General features: G+C 42.4%; 4 protein-coding genes across 5 annotated transcripts; all 4 read left to right on the top strand.

Moving 5' to 3' along the window:
• Window positions 1-8,255: 8,255 nt before the first annotated feature.
• LOC122404352 lies at window positions 8,256-9,669 on the top strand. Of its 2 annotated transcripts, none has more exons than XR_006259707.1 (2): window positions 8,256-8,369; window positions 8,904-9,669. XR_006259707.1 is itself a non-coding variant. In XM_043408287.1 (2 exons), exons 1-2 carry the CDS (start codon window positions 8,820-8,822, stop codon window positions 9,354-9,356), a joined length of 468 nt encoding a protein of 155 aa, XP_043264222.1. In that variant the 5' UTR covers window positions 8,791-8,819; the 3' UTR covers window positions 9,357-9,669. The 2 variants fall into 2 exon arrangements, 1 of the variants encoding a protein (XP_043264222.1); XM_043408287.1 differs by lacking the exon at window positions 8,256-8,369 and adding an exon at window positions 8,791-8,834.
• Window positions 9,670-11,434: 1,765 nt separating this feature from the next.
• LOC122404355 lies at window positions 11,435-12,319 on the top strand. Its single transcript, XM_043408291.1, has one exon. The coding sequence runs from the start codon at window positions 11,435-11,437 to the stop codon at window positions 12,317-12,319; it is 885 nt and encodes a 294-aa protein (XP_043264226.1).
• A 1,268-nt stretch (window positions 12,320-13,587) lies between these two features.
• LOC122404354 lies at window positions 13,588-16,515 on the top strand. The gene is made up of 2 exons (XM_043408290.1): window positions 13,588-14,660; window positions 14,754-16,515. Exons 1-2 carry the CDS (start codon window positions 13,588-13,590, stop codon window positions 16,513-16,515), a joined length of 2,835 nt encoding a protein of 944 aa, XP_043264225.1.
• A 973-nt stretch (window positions 16,516-17,488) lies between these two features.
• Window positions 17,489-19,008, top strand: LOC122404353. Its single transcript, XM_043408288.1, has 2 exons — window positions 17,489-18,602; window positions 18,682-19,008. Exon 1 carries the CDS (start codon window positions 17,517-17,519, stop codon window positions 18,297-18,299), a length of 783 nt encoding a protein of 260 aa, XP_043264223.1. The 5' UTR covers window positions 17,489-17,516; the 3' UTR covers window positions 18,300-18,602; window positions 18,682-19,008.
• The last annotated feature ends 1,248 nt before the right edge of the window (window positions 19,009-20,256 follow it).

Genomic DNA, 20,256 nt, shown 5'->3' with positions numbered 1-20,256 from the left:
TTCCCTATTCCAAACGACGTTCTGAGCCGCTCCAGGACGCCGTTCCTCCCCGTCTGTAACATAAAATTGGTGACAGCGGTGGGATCCGTAACACTTATTGGTCAAATTTTACTCGTAAACTAACCGATTTATTAAATTCACAATGAGTACTAAGCCAAGACAGGGTGTACACACACGCTCCGCAGAAGGAACGGAATATTCCGCGGAAGAACTACAGGTTCTTGCCGAACAAGTACAGCAAAAGGAAAGAAGACTACGGGAACAAGAGCAACGTGCGGAGCAGGAACGACAAGCATTGGAGAAGAGACTCCAAGAAAGCCAGCTGAGGCTGGACCAGGAGCGAGACGACCTCACCCAAGAACGTACAGAGATGATTCAGGAGCATGAACAATTGAGAAGTGCAGTCCAAAATTTGATGGCAGAGGTCAGAGAATTGAGAAGTCGCCCAGTAGACCCTGACCGTACTAGTTTCCATCAACCTCCCAACGAAGGCCGCGCTAGAATAGAAGAAATAACAAGAGAATTTTTACCAGGGCCGTCACAAATTTCTACAAATTCCGAAGTCTCATCCGGAATCCACAAGCGAGTCAAGGAGGCCGCAGACGGCATACAGACGTTCGACGGCATGCGCCAGTTAGTTATTCCCTTTTGTGAATCGTGCTATCGTGCACGAGATTACTTACCTTCAAGTGACGAGCCCCTTTTAGTAAGAACAATTCTAAACAAATTGCGCGGACAAGCTTACAGAATAGTCGGTCGTTCCCAGTTCAATTCGGTCAGCGAGTTATGCAACAAAATCCGAAAGTTATTCTCTCCTTTTAAGAGTGCGAATTATTACCGTGGTGAACTAAGCAGGACATTCCAAACGCCAAATCAAAGTGTCCTCGACTTCGCCATCAAGATACGAGAGTTGCGCGATCTAATTATGGACGGTGACCAACAGCGATACGGAACGCTCGATCACCGAACCGAGCTCGAAATACAGAAGGAAGCAAGCGAAGCATTTATCCAAGGGTTATTACCCGACATCGCCACACGACTGAGGATCGAAGGATACGATACGCTGGACGACGCAATCGAAAAGGCGATCAAGATTCACACGGAAATTCAGGATGAACATGCGCGTTTCAGGCGTGGATACGAGCAGCACGATAGAAATCCAAGATACAGGAACTACGATAGAAACGCAGATCCTCGACATCGCACAGAACCACCCAAGCCGGAAAGACCTCGAGAAGACAAGCCTCGCTACGGCAACAATAATTACGGTAACGGGAGCAATTACCTAAACAACTACAACAATGGGAACGGTTATAGAGGTCGCAACGAAAGATTCGATACATCACGGCCCAACAATTACAACGATCCGGGGAAAAGAATACCCGAAAAGCAATGCAGATATTGCAAAAACCCTGGCCACACGATCGAAGAATGTAGGAAGTTGAAAGCTCGAAGGGAATATGAGCAGAATCAACAACGACCGGGAAACACCCACGGCCCGTCGCCGAACCGCGTGGGACAGGGCCCATCAAATCAAAACCGCGGTACGTACCCGATAGCAAGGGGGAAAAATCCACCCAAGGATCCACCTGTAAAGGAGACATCGCAGAAGCAGAAGGAAGACACGGATCAGGAAGAGGAGGAAATCCCAGAAGAGGGCATGTTGAGCCCACTATTCGAGTAATTGACATTAATAACATAAACACGGTACCCTCCGTCCGAATTAAAACGCCCAACACCAAGCGAAATACAAGTTTCATGATTGATTCCGGCGCAGAAGTAAACCTAATCAAGCAATCCGCCCTGATCTCCATAATCGATATCGATTCAAGTGTGCGTCCTGCCCTTAGGGGAATAGGACAAGGGTTAGCCCCGACACTGGGTCGAATATCTCTTGACATACTCGGGTACCCAGTCCCATTCCTTGTTGTAAACGATGATTTCACTATCCCTCATGATGGAATATTGGGCGCGGAATTTCTACACAGCCACCAAGCCAAGGTGGACTACGCAAAGAAGCTAATCAAATGGAACGAATGGTATATTCCATTTTATAATGAAGAATTTATTACTCTCAAACGAAGAACAGTAACGCCGGTAAACCTCTATGTTATTCACCCTAATCAAGAAACGGGGCACATTGAACGCAACTCAATCGCTAAAGGTGTTTTCTACGGGCAATGTCTAGTATCGAATAAAAATGGAAGAGCATACGTGAAATGTTATAATACTACTTTGAAGGACATCAAGACTCGGGGACCGATAGTCGAAACCATTCCTTATTCGACATTAGAGGATACAACTCAGCCTACATTTAATATTCATACGCTCAATAAAGAAACAGAAGCAACTAGAGCAGATAAAGTCATTGAATTATTGCGATTAGAACATCTAAACTCCGAAGAAAGAAGGCACATAGTCAACCTAGTTACAGAATATCAAGATTGTTTTCATTTACCAGGGGAACCATTAACATGCGCCAAAGGAATAGAACACAGAATAGAAACAACGGATAACCTACCCATTAATTCAAAGCAGTACAGATATCCCCAAATCCATAAGCAGGAAATTGAAAGGCAGGTCCAAGAACTATTAAAAGACGGAATTGTGCGTCCATCTATGTCACCTTATAATTCGCCTATCTGGATAGTACCTAAGAAACCGGACTCCACAGGGAAAAAGAGATGGAGAGTCGTCATCGATTTCAGAAACCTCAATGAAAAAACCATAGGCGATGCATACCCGCTTCCCAACATCACAGAAATACTAGATCAAGTAGGAGGAGCCAAGTATTTCAGCGTTCTAGACTTAGCATCAGGATTTCATCAAATCCCCATGGCCGAACAAGACGCGCCAAAAACTGCTTTTTCAACTCCCTATGGACATTTTGAGTTCACCCGAATGCCTTTTGGACTAAAAAATGCGCCAGCTACCTTTCAACGCCATATGAACAACCTTCTATCCGGATTACAAGGGTGGGAACTGTTTATATATATGGATGATTTTGTCATTTACGCCTCATCGCTAACAGAACACCAAACCAAATTCAGAAAACTAATGCAAAGATTAGGAGAAGGAAACGTAAAATTACAGCCCGACAAATGCGAATTTTTACGGAAGGAGGTCGCATACTTGGGGCACATTTTGAGTAAAGAAGGCGTAAAACCCGATCCCAAGAAACTACAAGCAGTTCAGCGGTTCCCAGTACCCAAAAACCCAAAACAAATCAAACAATTTTTAGGACTCACCGGATACTATCGAAGATTCATTAAGGATTACTCTAAAATTGCAAAACCACTCACCGACTTATTAAAGAAGGACAAACCGTTTAATTGGAAGGATAATCAACAGGAAGCCTTTGAAACACTTCGCGACGCCCTGTGCAAATCTCCAATACTACAATTTCCAGATTTCACCAAGACTTTCATACTGACAACGGACGCGTCCGGATACGCAATCGGAGGAATTTTGAGCCAAGGAGAATTAGGTAAAGACCTCCCAATAGCATACACTTCAAGAGTTTTGAATCCTCACGAGCAAAAGTATTCTACCATAGAAAAGGAATGCCTAGCCGTCGTATACAGTGTTAACCATTTCCGACCCTATTTATACGGCAGAAAGTTTAAGATAGTCACAGACCATAGGCCGTTGGTCTGGTTGCATAATATCAAAGATCCTACATCAAGATTATGGAAGTGGAAATTAAAATTATCGGAATATGAATATGAAATAGTATATAAACAAGGGAAAACGAACCTAAACGCAGATGCACTATCCAGGAACCCTCCTCAAGTATTACCAGTGAACACATCCCCCTCCGACGAAGCTATTTCCTCACCAACCTATGTACCAAGACCTTTAACTCCCTCTCCCAAAGAACCACACATCATCACGAAACGTAAGCGAAGCGAGTCGCCAACACTAGTGGAACTACCTAGGAAAGCGCGAAGAAGACACGAACCACAAGAACAGGAGCCAGAGGGTATTAACAAAAGAAAGCGAAGCGAATCATTGGCATCATTAAAGTTACCGAGAAAAGAACCAAGAAAGAATACTGAACCAACGCCGGACGACGGCAGGAATCCAGAAATCGAGTTGGAAACAGTCGGCGAAGAAGAAGAAACCGAGGATACAAATTCATCATCATCTGACAGCGAAGACGAACCGTTATTCGACCCCGAACCGCGATTCGAAATTCTAAAAATCGTCAAATCTAAGGAACCTTTAATCTTGCAAAAGGACCACCTTGTCGTATTCTTAACCTACCAAGGCACGCCTGCGTGCGAGGGTGCGAAGGAGCTCCAAGCGTCAGGTCTACTTCCTGATCCTTCAGAAATTACACCAAATATTCCTAATGTGAAAACTCACGACAAACGTTATATTATATCGATTCCAATACAGGAACGCCCTACAGCTCCAATTACCCGCACGCAAACGCTTGATGGATTAAGAATCATTAGATCAGTATTGGATGAACTCATGCTAGCTAGTTTCTCAATTAGACAGACCGATCCTTTAGGTGACGTCTCTTGGTACTTCATAGACAAACATTTAACGGAATTATTTAAAGATTATCGAATTACAATTACTTACTGTTCCAGCACCATCCGAGTTCCTCCAATCGAAACACGCGCAGAAATAATAGCAAACACTCACAATTCGGTCATCAACGGTCACAAAGGCGTAACAAAGACATTACAAAGAATTCGCGAAAAATTCATTTGGCATAATATGAAAAGTCAAGTACAATCTTACATACAATCGTGTAAAACGTGCCAATTAAAGAAACTAACTCGTATAAAAACAAAACAACCAATGGTTATTACAGACACGCCAGGACGTGCTTTCGATAAAGTCGCTATCGACATAATGGGCCCCCTTCCTATTACATCTTCAGGGAATAGGTACATTCTCACAATGCAGGATCTACTTACCAAGTATTCCATAGCCGTACCCCTCGAAGATACAACCTCAATTACTATTGCAGATCAAATTTTGAAAAGACTAATTGGCATATTCGGAGCCCCTAAAGCCATATTAACAGATCAAGGACCCAACTTAATATCTTCTATTATGAAATATCTAGCTAAACGATTTAACATAAAACAGTACAAAACTTCGACATATAGACCGCAGTCTAACGGCTCCCTGGAACGTTCGCATCACGTTTTAAGCGAATATCTAAAAATACAAACAGATCGAGGGAAGGAATGGGACACTTGGCTAGACCTTGCAATGTTATCATATAATACCAGCGTTCACGAGGGCACCCATTATACCCCCTACGAATTAGTTTTTGGCAGAACCGCTAGAATTCCAAGCACAGAACCAGACATAGACGACCGAATTGATGTCACTTACTTCGAGTACTTAAACGATTTATTTAAAACATTAAACGAAATCCAGGATAAAGCTCGCCAAAATCTGATTCAGGCCAAACACAGATCTAAAAGATATTATGACGCTAAACTAAATATTCAAGAGTTTCACCCAGGAGATTGGGTCTATATATTAAAGGAACCTACTAGTAAGCTAGACAATCAGTACCATGGGCCATACCAGATTTTGGAAGTTTTACCACCGCGTAATTTAAGGATTAAAATTAAAGGTAAAGATAAAATTGTACATCAAGACAAATGTAAAAAGGCAAGACATAGTTTTGTCCCGCAGGATGACCACTTACCTCATCATTCTCGCCATCATGACCCTTCAGCTACCAGCTGAAGCTCTTATTGGCTTTGATTGTGGAAGACCCACGATGAACCACACGACCGTCTCACTACTCGACCTCGAAGAATGCCGCCAACCAGGCCCTGAAATCAAAACCACCGCCACATACATTCAGCTGCTGCAATTATCGGAATACAACTATGCGCACACGATCCAGTGCCAAGTAAATATGAAGAGAATCATCTACTACTGTGGTATGTACTCGCACCTAGCCGCAGTACAAAACGGACTAGCAGAATACATGGTAGAAGTTAACCAAGAAACCTGTAGAAGATTGCACCAAGAAGGAACCATATCAATTTCAAACGCATTAATAACTGGAATCTCCCCAAATTCAACGACTCACCGTACAATCACCTTAGCCGGATCAGTGGGTCCCGACGGATCCTGCACCGGTACCACTTATTCAGATCCATACGGATCATGGAACAATGTATTTGTTCAAGCTACTCTGGAAATAAAAATTAGAAGCCAAGAAGCGAGAGTCAAAATTAACACTGGAAAAATCATCCTACCTTCAGGAACCACCTGCGACTTAACGAAATCAAACTGCATCGACTACGACTTTGGGTACACATTTTGGAATCCAATCCCGACAGACACCTGTGAACTAAAATCATATGATGTGTTATACGAGGGCCAAGCAGAAAAGGCCGAAGAAATCTCAGAGAATCAACATCCAATCATCTACAGTTTAACCACCAATGAAATTACTTTCGCTTTAACAAAAACAAGAGAAAAACACATGTGTGGATACACCATCATACTTACAGAACATCCAAGATTATTTATCATCGAAACACATCCAGGAAACCCAATCATATCCAGAAAACCAATACCTGTTGACGACTTGGACATTTTTACATATATAAATTCAAAATTTATTTACGTAGAGAAACACATCAGGAATCAATTAACCTCATTGTATCGGACCATTGTGATGCAGCGATGTGAATCCGAAAATCAAATCCTCAGGAACGCTTTATCATTAGTCACTCTTGTACCAGAAGAGTTCGCCTATATCATCACGAAGAAGCCAGGCTACATGGCAGTCACAGCAGGCGAAGTTATTCATATTCTTCAATGTATTCCAGTCATCGTAAACGTCAGAAAAACCGAAAAATGCTACAATGAGCTTCCAGTTACGCATAAGAACGAATCCTATTTCCTAGCACCGAAAACTAGAATACTTACCAGATTTGGCACAAACCGCCAATGCAATCCTCTTCTACCAACGATCTATAAAATTGATGAACAATGGGTCAAACTAACACCCTCTCCAATGATCGCTGAAATACCACAGAAAACAAAACCAATATCACAATTAAATTGGAACTATTTAACGCCAACGTCACTAGCAACCAGTGGAATTTACTCACAATCCGATTTGGACAGACTACGCGATCACATCATGTTCCCGGCAGAGAAACCAGCAGTAATCAACGAAATTGCACAAGGAGCAGCAGCAGCAGGCCCGGCACCCAATTCGATATCCCTCGCCGGCCTTCTAGATGAACACACCCTAGAGAAGATAGCTAAATCAACCATGAGCAAATTATGGAACGGATTTATAGAATTTGGTTCAATCAGTGCAGCAATACTTGCAATATTTGTAATTTTCAAATTTATTAAGGGCCTGATCGACATAGTAATCAATGGATACACGCTACACTCAGTATATGGATGTGGAATTCATATCCTCGGCGCAGCATTTTCTTCAATCACTCATCTCTTAATCCATCTGGGAAAAAGGTCACCATCCGATCCACCGGAAGACACCAGCAGTGAACCTGACCCAGAAATCACCAAAGCTTCACCCAACCTCGAACGCATCCGAAGTTTCTGTGCGCGACCTTAAAGCTACTTCACTTCTCATTCGACCTCATGGGAAATAAATTTTGGACGTTTAGCCCAAAATTTATTTTCCCGGGGAGGGAGGTGTTACATCCACATACCCCTCCCCGCCTAAACATATTTTTTCTCGCGCACATTACGAACTATTGCCTACGTATCTATATTATTCTCACATACATACACATATAAACGTATATTATTCATTCATTTACTATCATATTATACAATCATTATTACTTACTTAATTACGTACTCTTAGCAATCGCCAGCCGGTATTACCGACGCACGGTGATACCGACTGTCGGTAACTTATTAACATATACTTACCTCCGATACTTATCTCTATACTTACCATTTGTATACTTATGATTTATACTGTTATACTTACTATTGTAAATCCACTGTTGTATGAGAGCCACTGCTTGAACATTTTCGCAGAGGACATTCTAGAATGTCCTCTGCGAGAATGAAACTCTAGAAATTTCGAGATAAAGGGAGATAAACTTTGCTACTCCTCAAGAATGCCGACTCAGCAAAACTGCTGACTCAGCATCAGCAAAAGATAAAGTCGTACTCAGAATGCTGACCAGAGATAAGGCAGCAGTACCAGAAATGCTTATGGGAATTAGCACCTCTCTGAGGGCCAAGCTGATAAAAGTTAATATAAATACAGGGCCCGGAGCCCTCAGTAGTCAGTCTACTGGAAGCCGTTAATTAGTAAACATCAAGAAGTTATAAAGTACATAAACAATCGTATTAGTGGTAGCGTCTCTCATATTCAACACGTAAGTCTTTGTTATATTGCTTTAATAAATCTTATTGTTACAACTTGTCTCTTTTACTGACTTATACATTGTTGCATTCTATACTTTCGAACCGTGTATCTCCGATCCTTCCTACCTCTTATTTAAACGTGCGGTATCTCGTGAACCCCTATTATTACACAAATTTTCGCTAAATTGACTTAGATTATTTCACGATCGTCTACAAGAAGCTCAAACGTTACCAAATTTAACTCTATTTATTTATTGTTTTATCAACTGCCTGATTCTTATTCCACTCTAACATTCTACTCTTTCTTTCCGCCTTTGCCTGGTAGCGTCTCACAGGAAACGCACCGGACCTCCGATACACACGCTTGGTAGCGTCTCAGAAGAAACGCACCGGCCACTCATCCATTCTCACCCGGCTTGGTAGCGTCTCACAGGAAACGCACCGGGAACGACACCTCTAACATGAATAAGAATCGAGTGGGTATCTAGACGTTTTACTACCTTTGTTTATTAACAATTAGCTTACATACGTTTGGGTATTCTTAGACAACCCGGTCTAAACGACCTAATAAAACGACGCGTCGCGGCGGAATCAAACACCGCGCTCGCTTGGAGTACAAACGACGCATTCGCGAGTTACAAGAGCAATTGGCGCTTGGGATCCCGCAAGCCTCCAGCCATCCGGGCGAACCTTGTTATTCCCCGTTGTCGGAAGCCTCCACCCTCGACCTTGGACACCGAGAACCAGACGTCGAAGTTATTGATTTAACAAACGACAGTGATTGCGAATCTACCGTACTTGTCATACAGCCGCCTCTATCGCCAATTCCTTTTATCGATACGAACCAGGCCGCCAAGGTCCATTCCCATCAGGAGATACCTACGGAGATATTATCTCGATACATAAGCGAACTACCTAATATTCAGAATAATCTAATTCCTACTGATATTTATAATTGGTGCGCTCAAATGCAAGCAGTGTATAACAGTCACGAATAAATACTCATAGCTGCCTAAATCTTGGCATCCGCTCATTTCTCCTACTTTCTCATTACGCCTGCCCCTACCGAGTCGCTACGGTTGTAGGAACGTGTATTCGTTCGCCAACCCTCTGGACGATTCGGCGGACCCACCTGAAGGAAATAACGTTATAATCCTACCGGCAACGCTTCATCCTACGTCGATAATACTTACCTTACGCGCTCCACTTTACCTACAGTCGGGGATACCTGCTGCCGGTACGTCCTATACTCACCTTCCCTATTCCAAACGACGTTCTGAGCCGCTCCAGGACGCCGTTCCTCCCCGTCTGTAACAACCTTAAAACGCAAATGACACAGCTATATCGAAACCTCGTCCAACAAAAATGTACTCTGGAAGAACAGGTATTAAAAAATGCTCTTACCCTTGCATCCAGCTCGCCAGACGAAGCAGCGTTCCTACTCATGAAAGGACCCGGGCATGTGGCCATCTCAGCAGGAGAAGTCCTACATATAATTCAATGCGTACCAGTAAACTGCCGAATACGGAAAACCGACAATTGCTATCTGGAGCTTCCGGTTACACAAATGAATCAGTCTCTCTTCTTGACACCCAGGAGTCGAATTTTGGTACGCGAGGGCACACCGCGAGAATGCAACGGATTACTTCCTACCATGTTTTTTCTCCACGACACTTGGTATAAGATGTTACCCAACCCAGTGGAAAGTACACCACCGCCAACACTGCAACCACTCACCCGAGCAAAATGGAGCTACACCAATCCTGGTCATTTAGCATCAAGCGGAATATACACGACACAGGACCTCGAAAAACTACGAGACCATATTATGTTCCCAATAGAAAGGCCTGCGATGATAAATACCTTGGCGCGAGGGGCCATGGGACACGCCATTCCGCAAGGCAGCGTCCAACTATATAACCTTCTGGACGAAAAATCCCTAGACCGCATTGCCGAATCAACAGGACGCAAATTATGGGATTGGTTCATCACATTTGGTTCGTTCAGCGCTGGACTAATGGGTCTATACCTTATTCTACGGATCATCAAACTAGTAGTCGATACAATAATTCATGGCTACGCCTTGCACTCTATCTACGGATGGAGTCTCCACATGCTGGGTGCCGTCTGGGCCTCCTTGACCAGCCTCTTCATCCACTTGGGGCAAGCGAGAGGAACATCGGCAACAGCACCGACAAACCCACAGCAACAGTTAACAGTGTTACGATAAGTAAGTGTCGATTCAGTGCTCTAAAACCTTTCCTTTCCTTCGCGACTCGACGTGCTATCCACAGCTTGGACGACTTCGGTAAAGACTTTTCGGTTCAATCATTTCGATTCAGATCAATTCTTCAATCTCGATATTGGGTTTAATCCTACGGAGAGGACCACCGCTCGTAGGCATCTGCGCGTTCTGGAGAGGGCAGCCGCTCAGATCGCAACGATCAACCCTTTATCGAGATCTATTTTACCATATTTCGCGAATAGCTAATCAATGCCGAAGACGCACCGAGCTGGGAGGAAGAATCAATTGCGGAAGTTAATCCGCCAGTTCCGTGAACCGGCGATACCAGAATACTACCCTCTGGGGGTAGTTACCCTTCCGAAGATAATCACCGACGTGTTGGTGAACCAAACACCGTGGAGGTTGATCCCCGCGGACGTAACTCCAGCCCTTCCCGACTTGGAGCACATACCACTGGACGACCTACGTTTTGATCGGTATACCGAAATCAGGAAACAACTATTGGAAGCCCATTACTAAGGTAAGATCTTTAAAATCCAATTTCGAGTGGACACGGCGACCGTAACAAAGACCCGATCATAGTCGGACGTACGAGCCGATTGGATCAAACTCGGTTAAAGAATAGTCTTCGGTGCATAGGGTAGCGGTAGGGGTACCTTCCGGACCGTCAATACCGGGACGTGACACATGCATCCCATCGCCGCGCACCATAGCTTAGGATTGGAGGGCGATTTTATAGAGTCGCCATACTCTTGGCCCAGGCGGTTAAGCCAAGGCCCCCGCTTCTCCTGCCGTCACGTATCATTCACAAAACCAAAAAAGGAATTGTGAATGGGTCGTCGCGACGACCAACAGGAGGCTTACGGTGTGATTAGCTTCAGGTACCTCGGGGTCGCTACGCCCCGTACTGCGGCCGACGATTGCCGGGCACAGCCCCTGAGGGGAAACACCTTGAGCTTTAGCAAATGCTGGCAAAGCAACGAAATTATTGGCATTTCAAAAAATAACAGCTCTTCACACCGTCTAGTCATTGTGCATGCAGGAGGAGAAAATGGATTCATTAATGGGGCCGAATTAATTTATAAGCCGACTTCAACAGTAGGAGACTATCACGGGCAAATGGATGCGGAGAAATTTGAAAAGTGGATAGTGGAAAAATTATTACCTAATATTCCACAAAGTTCAGTTGTTGTTATGGATAACGCTCCATACCACTCAACCCAGATAAATAAGCCACCAACAAAATCGTCCACCAAAGCTGCTATGGTGAAGTGGTTAACCGAAAACAACATAACATTCTCTTTTACTATGAGAAAATTTCAATTATTTGATTTAGTCGAAAAAAGTAAACCTCAGAAAAGTTTCAAAATTGATCAAATTATGAGGCTACATGGACATAACATTTTGCGCTTACCGCCCTACAACTGCGATCTAAATCCTATTGAATTGATATGGGCTGAATTAAAAAGAAAATTGAGAGAAAGAAATATTTCAACATACACAAAAGATGAATTAGAGACTTATACCTCAGAAGCAATTAGAGGAATTAGCGTTACTCATTGGAGCAATTGCTGTAAGCATATCGAAAAATTAGAAAACGAATATTGGGAGAAAGATGGATTGTTAGAAGATATAATGGAATCAATGGGTCTGATTACAACAGACGAAGAAACTGATGCTGAATCGGAATGCAGCACAAGTTCAAATAATGAATAAGGTAAAAAAACACATACTATATTTTTTTTATAATTTGTATATGCAGTTTTTTTTTAAATGAAAAATTATTTTAACAGGCAAACATACCCAGAGCACATCGTCTGATCGTCTTGCGTTCCGAGGAAATTTCACTGTCACACCGCAAAAAATTGTACACATTTCAATGAGGCTTGAATGCTTCAGCGTAATAAATAATATATTATATACATAATATTGCATATATTTAAGTATGTAGAAATTTTATATTTATACAGATTTCATATTTATATTTATGTATAAATTGTGCTTTTTATATATGTATACACATACAGAGTTGTTATCACCTCTTTATTTATTTCTAAATTTTTTATTGAGATGTTTTTATTATTGTATTGTTAAAAGGATTTAAATATTAAATATTAAATAACACTTCCATTGGTAATTACATAACCTATACTTTCCTAACATATTGTTGTCTTGTATTAGATATAACTTTTATAATAGTAATATATGTTGCACTACGCCAATGGGGCTCTGTCCGCCACGTGTTTCTCATTATCTCTTTCTATCTCTTTGCCTTCCTCGTCAGTCAGTCCACATGTGTGTGTAACTGCCGCGACGAATAGCGAGCGAGAGAACAATGTATACGTGGGAATACGTGTATCCCTTCTACTTCTCCCGCATACTTTCCGCGGGACTTCAAGTGAGGCGCCTACAGTACTTGTATGCCGTGGATGTGAGGGCAAACCTCCTCCCCAAGTATATAAGGCGTCGAACGTTGTTTATTGCTATCGCAACATATAGAAAAAGTATGTAAAGAATGAAAGGTAAGTAATAACGCTAAGGAAATGATGATAATAACACTTACTCGCGACTTATGCACACCGTTTCGCGAGAAATGTAGTAATTCATGTTTGTAGAATCCATAACGTTTCACGACGACGGCGACGACGATACTATCAAAACGAGTGTGCAGCACATAAAAAAAATGTAACGATGCATCAAGGGCAGCGAGGTGCGGGGAGAGGAATTTTTATGTCACGTGTTCTTCTGCGAAAAGTGCAATGTTTGCGAATACTTGAACACGTCCAAACTTGCAACTTCTACAAAGCATATAACATTGCAATCGACGACGGGGATTTCTTTAATATATCGGGAGCATCACCGAGAGCATCATCGGGACACAGATTTTGTAATATATCGCAAGCATCACCGAGAGTATAATCGGGGCACAGATTTTTGTAATATATCGCAAGCATCATTGTGTACGGCAACGCAAAAACGGTAGTATGAGTCATCAAGAGCAGGAGCTGTACGAGCAGGCCGCTCAATTAAGGTCGAAGGATGAATACAATTTATGGGAACATCGATTTGATGATTATCTCAATTCGTTGGAGGAACGAAGTCGAATCAAGAGACCGCGACTCTCAATCGGTGAAAAACAATCGCTGATTGCTCGTATCGCTAGATTGGAAAGTCTGAAAGATTCGACACGCATTCGATTTGTACATGTGGGTGCTGGACACAGTGCAAGACTCAGATGGCGTGAAATTGATACGGCTTTCGTTAACCGTATATTGACCGGTGTGGTGATAAATTCTAACCACATAGAGCCCCGCAATTTTCTCGAAGATGCTAGGGACATTGTACTCGATCATGTGTGGAACATTGTGCTGAAACATGACAGTGTAAAAATAAATACTATATTTAACGGTGAATTTGTGGCTGGTAATAAATGTGCAAACAAAAGTGTTAACACAAAAAATTGTGAACTGTTTCGCTTGTCTGACCTACGCGAATGGTATGATTTACGCGTCATCGAACCCATTCTAGCATCCTTAGACGAGTTTCAGGAACGCGATAGTGGGTGGGCGCTGTCGCGTATACTTAATTTAACTGTTAATGCAAATAAATTTATGCCGATGAAGGCAGGATGTACCATACAATTACCGCGTGAGATACAACTAAAGAAAGCTGTAATCAGCGTATGCTCGACGGACAATGCATGTTTCGCATGGTCAGTGGTGGCTGCTCTGCATCCAGCCAAAAATCACATATATCGGGCATCGACATATCCTCATTATACAACAGTGTTGAATATCCAGGATATTGAATTTCCAATGACTTTGAACCAAATTAAAAAGTTTGAACATGTTAACAACATCTCCATCAACGTCTATACCATTGAGAATAAGAAGGTGCTACCGATACGAGTCGCCGATAAGAAGATGGAGAGGCATGTCAATTTGTTGTATTTAGAAGGAGCAAACGGCGTGGGACATTTCGCATGGATCAAGAATTTATCTCGTCTCGTGAGCACGCAATTGAGTAAACATAATGGTCGAAAATACTTTTGTGATAGGTATGTATAAAATAAATTTTTTAAATATTTTTTCTTAGATAAAAATTATGTCTCTTATCGCAGATAAATCCAAAATTATGTCTCATATTGCAGATGCTTGCACTACTTTAGTTCAAATGAGAAGCTGGAAGCTCACACCATGGATTGTGAGAAGATGAATGATTGTGCAATCATATTACCAAATGATGATGGTAGGAAGTGGCTCAGCTTCAGCAACTACAGCAGGAAAGAGCGTGTTCCGTTTATCGTGTATGCCGATCTGGAATGCATCCTGGAGAAAACGGATACTGATCGAGAAGCGCCAAGATACACATACCAGCATCATCGTGTATTTAGTGTGGGATACTATGTGCGGTGCTCGTACGACGACTCGTTATCTACGTTTCAATATCGTCGCGATCCTGACTGCGTGTCATGGTTTGTGAGACAACTCAAAGATTTGTCGCATCGTGTAAAGTCCATTTTATCGACCAATGTACCCATGGAAAATTTGTCAACTGAACAATTGCAAAATTTTAATACTGCAGCACACTGTCACATATGTGAAAGACCGTTTGCACAAGATGACAAACGGGTACGCGATCATTGTCATTTGACCGGTCGGTACAGAGGCCCCGCACATTCAAATCACAATCTAAATTATAAAGACGCATTTGTCATCCCCGTGGTTTTTCACAATTTATCCGGTTATGATTCACATTTTATTATCAAGGAGATAGCCACGGCATTTGAGGGCGACGTCACTGTATTGCCGATAACAAAAGAGAAGTACATTTCATTTACAAAATACATTGAATGCACGGATGAAGAATGGAACTCGCGCAAGCGCATAAAATTGCAATTCATCGATTCGTTTAAATTTTTAAATACAAGTCTCGAGAAATTGGCATCTTTTCTTAGTAAAGATAAACTTCAAATTACACGGTCTGAGTTTCAAAAATTATCTACGGAAGATTTTGATTTATTGACACGGAAAGGGGTGTTCCCGTACGAGTACATTGACTGTGTCGAAAAGTTGGAGCAATCATGTTTGCCATCGCGCAATTCATTTTACAGTTCCTTGACTGGCGATACAGTATCCGAAAATGACTACGAACACGCCGTCAACGTGTGGACGCGGTTCTCCATTCAAACGCTCGGCGAGTATAGCGATTTGTATCTAAAGACTGATGTCTTGCTGTTGGCAGATATTTTTGAAAATTTTCGCAATAGTTGCGTCACAAGTTACGGACTCGATCCCGCGCACTATTATACTCTGCCAGGTTTTACGTGGGATGCCATGCTGAAGCATACACGTATCAATTTCGAACTTCTTACCGATATCGACATGGTCCTATTCATCGAACGTGGTATACGCGGTGGTTTAAGTCAATGTTCCAACAGACGCGCACGAGCCAACAACAAGTACATGCAGTCGTACGATGCATCGCAACCGTCGTCATATTTAATGTATTTCGATGTAAATAATTTGTACGGCTGGGCAATGTGTCAACCATTGCCATACGCCAATTTTCAGTGGGTCAACAACAAAGATATAGATGTAATGGCCATAGCGTTAGACTCAACGATGGGGTATATTTTGGAAGTCGATCTGGAGTATCCACAACATCTGCATGATGCACACACAGATTTACCGTTCTGCCCAACGCGCGATAAACCGCCCGGCAAGCGCCAGGAAAAGCTCCTCGCGACTCTATACGATAAGAATCGTTACGTAATACATTACCGCAATCTGCAGCAATGTATTCGTCACGGCCTTCGCGTAACTGAAGTTCACCGCGTATTACAGTTTTCACAATCGCCATGGCTTCGCGATTACATCGAACTAAATACAAAGGACAATGTTAAGTCATAGAGGGGTTTACTGACCCAAGAGCGTACAGCCTATGCTATACACCGTTGGAAAGGTCTCGCCAAGGCGAATCGACTGATACCGTTTTTAACTTCGATATCAGATGGGATCATGTCGAAAAATGGCCTCAAAGTTCGAGATTTTGCGGTTTTGAACAAAAGAATCCGGTCGTAAAAGCCCATCCGGCCCGAGGGACCTCGGGTAGGCACCTGAGGGAAAACCGAGCGGTGTAAGCGATACTCTAGCAGATTGGGACGGCAAATGTGCCCCACCACCTTCATTTCAGTGCCGTGTTGGGCCTGCGTTTGCCGCATGGGCCCCGTTCGAAATGCCCAGGGCGAAATCGCCAATGGATCAGTTGTTTTTCATGAACATAATATATTCATGATAGACGATTCGCAGGTATGAGTTGGGAATGTGCAGGTTAGTATTCAGTATTCACATCATATGTTTCGTTCAATCAATAAAATGTCACTCCATTCACTATTGTAAGTGACGCATTAGTCTGAATACTAACCTGCACATTCCCAACTTATACCTGCGAATCGTCTATCATGAATATATTATGTTCATGAAAAACAACTGATCCATTGGCGATTTCGCCCTGGGCATTTCGAACGGGGCCCATGCGGCAAACGCAGGCCCAACACGGCACTGAAATGAAGGTGGTGGGGCACATTTGCCGTCCCAATCTGCTAGAGTATCGCTTACACCGCTCGGTTTTCCCTCAGGTGCCTACCCGAGGTCCCTCGGGCCGGATGGGCTTTTACGACCGGATTCTTTTGTTCAAAACCGCAAAATCTCGAACTTTGAGGCCATTTTTCGACATGATCCCATCTGATATCGAAGTTAAAAACGGTATCAGTCGATTCGCCTTGGCGAGACCTTTCCAACGGTGTATAGCATAGGCTGTACGCTCTTGGGTCAGTAAACCCCTCTATGACTTAACATTGTCCTTTAGAACTCTTGCCACAAATGATTTTGAGAAAAATTTATACAAGTTAATGAACAATGCAGTGTTTGGTAAAACTATGGAGAATGTGCGCAATCATGTAGATGTAAAATTAGTAACAAAATGGGAAGGGAGATATGGTGCGGCGGCATTGATCGCTAAACCAAATTTTCACAGTCGCAGCATATTTTCGGAAAACTTAGTTGCAATCGAGCTGCGCAAACTGTTCGTAAAATTGAACAAACCAATCTATGTGGGTATGTGTATACTAGATATATCTAAGGTTTGTTTGTATGAATTCCATCACGACTACATGTTACCCACACATAGCGATAAATGTAAAATGATGTATACCGATACAGACAGTTTAATTTATCACATCGAGTGTGACAATATTTATGAACTTATGATACGAGACATTGCTCGATTTGACACGAGCGATTATCCATCAGATAATCGATATGGTATTCCGCTTGTCAATAAGAAGATACCAGGTTTAATGAAAGACGAAAATAATGGTGCGATTATGACCGAATTTGTTGGACTGAGAGCAAAGATGTACGCCATGCAAGTCGATGGCAAGAACGATACGAAGAAGGTGAAAGGTGTCAAGAGTAATGTTGTAGCACGAACTATAACATACGATGATTATGTGCAATGTTTGATGGGCGAGGTTGAAAAGATTTGCCACCAATCGTGTATAAGATCCACGTTGCATGAAGTGTACACGATATCAGAAACAAAAATTGCTCTGAGTCCACACGACGACAAACGATATATTGTACCATATTCAACCGAGACCTTACCATGGGGGCATTATAAAATACCGTCTTAGGCGCACCAGTATACATATGTTTTGTAACTCAAACACAGACCTCGGTAACATTATCTCGCGAAGAACGCAAAATTTGCAGAATGCTGTGGGGGAAGCTTGGAGCATGCAATTCTACTAACGTTAGCAGATACAAGCGAGTGTCACCGCTGTTCCTAAGAAGACCAAGTCCTCCCCCCACCTGAATAATTTACTATATAAACCGTTGTACAGCCAGCCCGCGTCATTTTCAAAAGTGTATCTGTGAAAAACGTAAAAAGTAATACAAGTGAGAAGTGAAAATGGTTGCAGATAGATGGGACCTCGGTATGTAAGCAGATAGAATTTATTTTTTATCAAAATAGTCCAACCTAATATTCTAATATGATCATTCTCATCCCCACAGCTGGAATCGCCACCTATGATGATCGACACATCAGCAATACATATGCGGAGGCGATGCTGCCTACAGATGTATACCACCTCATCAGACAACGCACCTGTTTGCGAGGAGGCATGTGTTGGAAAGACACCGATGAGGGAGTTCGAATATGCGAGGGGTGTTTTCATACACTTCCGCCACGGGAAGCTGCGGAATACATAAGAGAGCCCGTGCATCTGCTAGTGGCGGGCTATGCACGAGCCCATGCCCTAGCCACCTGTAGGCTATGCCACAACCGCATGTATTCGAGGGGTAATTTCGAGAATTGTGTAACATGCGTTACAGCAGTATTACATACCCCGCCCATGGCAATACCAGCGTGTCCAGTCATTGTATGTGATTATTAATATATTTTTTTCCATTATAAACATATATGCAATAAAAAAACAATTTATATACATGGTACTATGATCAATGTCACCCCACCGCATCTCCCCCATCCCTCATCACACATCTCATTTCATTAACTTATATAATATGTTAAAATACATGGTTCAAAATGGCATGATACAAAAGTGGTACCCCTACATTGTTAACTGATATGGAGTAGTCGAATAATCGGTTTAAAGAAGAAGGAGAAGTGATACGGCTTAGGCAATGATACATGCAAGGAAGAATGGAGATGGTCAGCAAAAGATTTCGAAGAACAAAGACATCCTATTTTGCAAGCTACGCATCTTCGAGATATACGTTTACATGCATGAGCCTGGAGATGCAGCGAGATCAGTTCACAATTGCATTCGACAATGGTTAATGACACGTATTGCACCGACATTCGAGGGATTGCCCCGGCGAGGTGATGAGGAGGTATGTACATACCAATGTTTATGGAATTTATTACATGTGAATATTATATCAGTACCAATGTTTATGGAATTTATTACATGCGAATATTATATCAGTTTTTGTGGGTTCTAGAACGATCCGTCTCCACCACCCTCCCCATCGCCGCCGGAGACGCCGCCGCCGGAGACACCACCACCACGAGAGACCCCATCGCCGCCGGATAACTTAACTGAGCGAGTGGCGAGGATTCGATATTTTTTTCCCCCAATTTTCGGTGGCCGCGAATGGCGAGGCCAGTCTATAATCGACGGCGACGACGATAGGCCGCTAAGGCCACCTCGTAGCACCCCGCGGCTTGCGTCTCCACCACCTTCGCCGCCGCCGGAGGAATAATTTTTTTATTTTTTTATCTTTTATTTTTTTATTTTTTATTTATTTACTTTATAATCAACAAAATATATATTCATTTCAAACATATATTATTTCTCCAATTTTATTTATTTACCCGTCTTCCACATTCTCTCCTCATATAAATCTAAGGCTGGACCGTGTACGAAGGAGGGGAAAGAAATTAGATCTCTTTTTAATGATGTAAATTGTTTTAAAAAATACATTTATTTCTGATTTTTTAACCACCAATTATATAATTTGAATACATTTTGTAATGCACAAATCTTTCTTTTTTTTTGGAAAAAACAATCCTTTTCATGGATGCTACATCGAAATGTATTATCGGTATCAAGTTCTTCTAAA

The sequence above is a fragment of the Colletes gigas genome, unplaced genomic scaffold (assembly GCF_013123115.1).
Source record: "Colletes gigas isolate AHSC1104 unplaced genomic scaffold, ASM1312311v1 Colletes_gigas_Sc00217, whole genome shotgun sequence".
NCBI lineage: Eukaryota > Metazoa > Arthropoda > Insecta > Hymenoptera > Colletidae > Colletes > Colletes gigas.
This window is presented reverse-complemented; position numbering and strand designations above follow the sequence as displayed.

Excerpts from the sequence above, each read along its gene's own strand:
- LOC122404355 (XM_043408291.1), top strand. The coding sequence starts at position 11,435 with ATGGGTCGTCGCGACGACCAACAGGAGGCTTACGGTGTGATTAGCTTC.
- LOC122404354 (XM_043408290.1), top strand. The coding sequence starts at position 13,588 with ATGAGTCATCAAGAGCAGGAGCTGTACGAGCAGGCCGCTCAATTAAGG. Across the intron at positions 14,661-14,753 it reads CGAAAATACTTTTGTGATAG|ATGCTTGCACTACTTTAGTT; the intron begins GTATGTATAAAA and ends CTCATATTGCAG.
- LOC122404353 (XM_043408288.1), top strand. The coding sequence starts at position 17,517 with ATGAACAATGCAGTGTTTGGTAAAACTATGGAGAATGTGCGCAATCAT.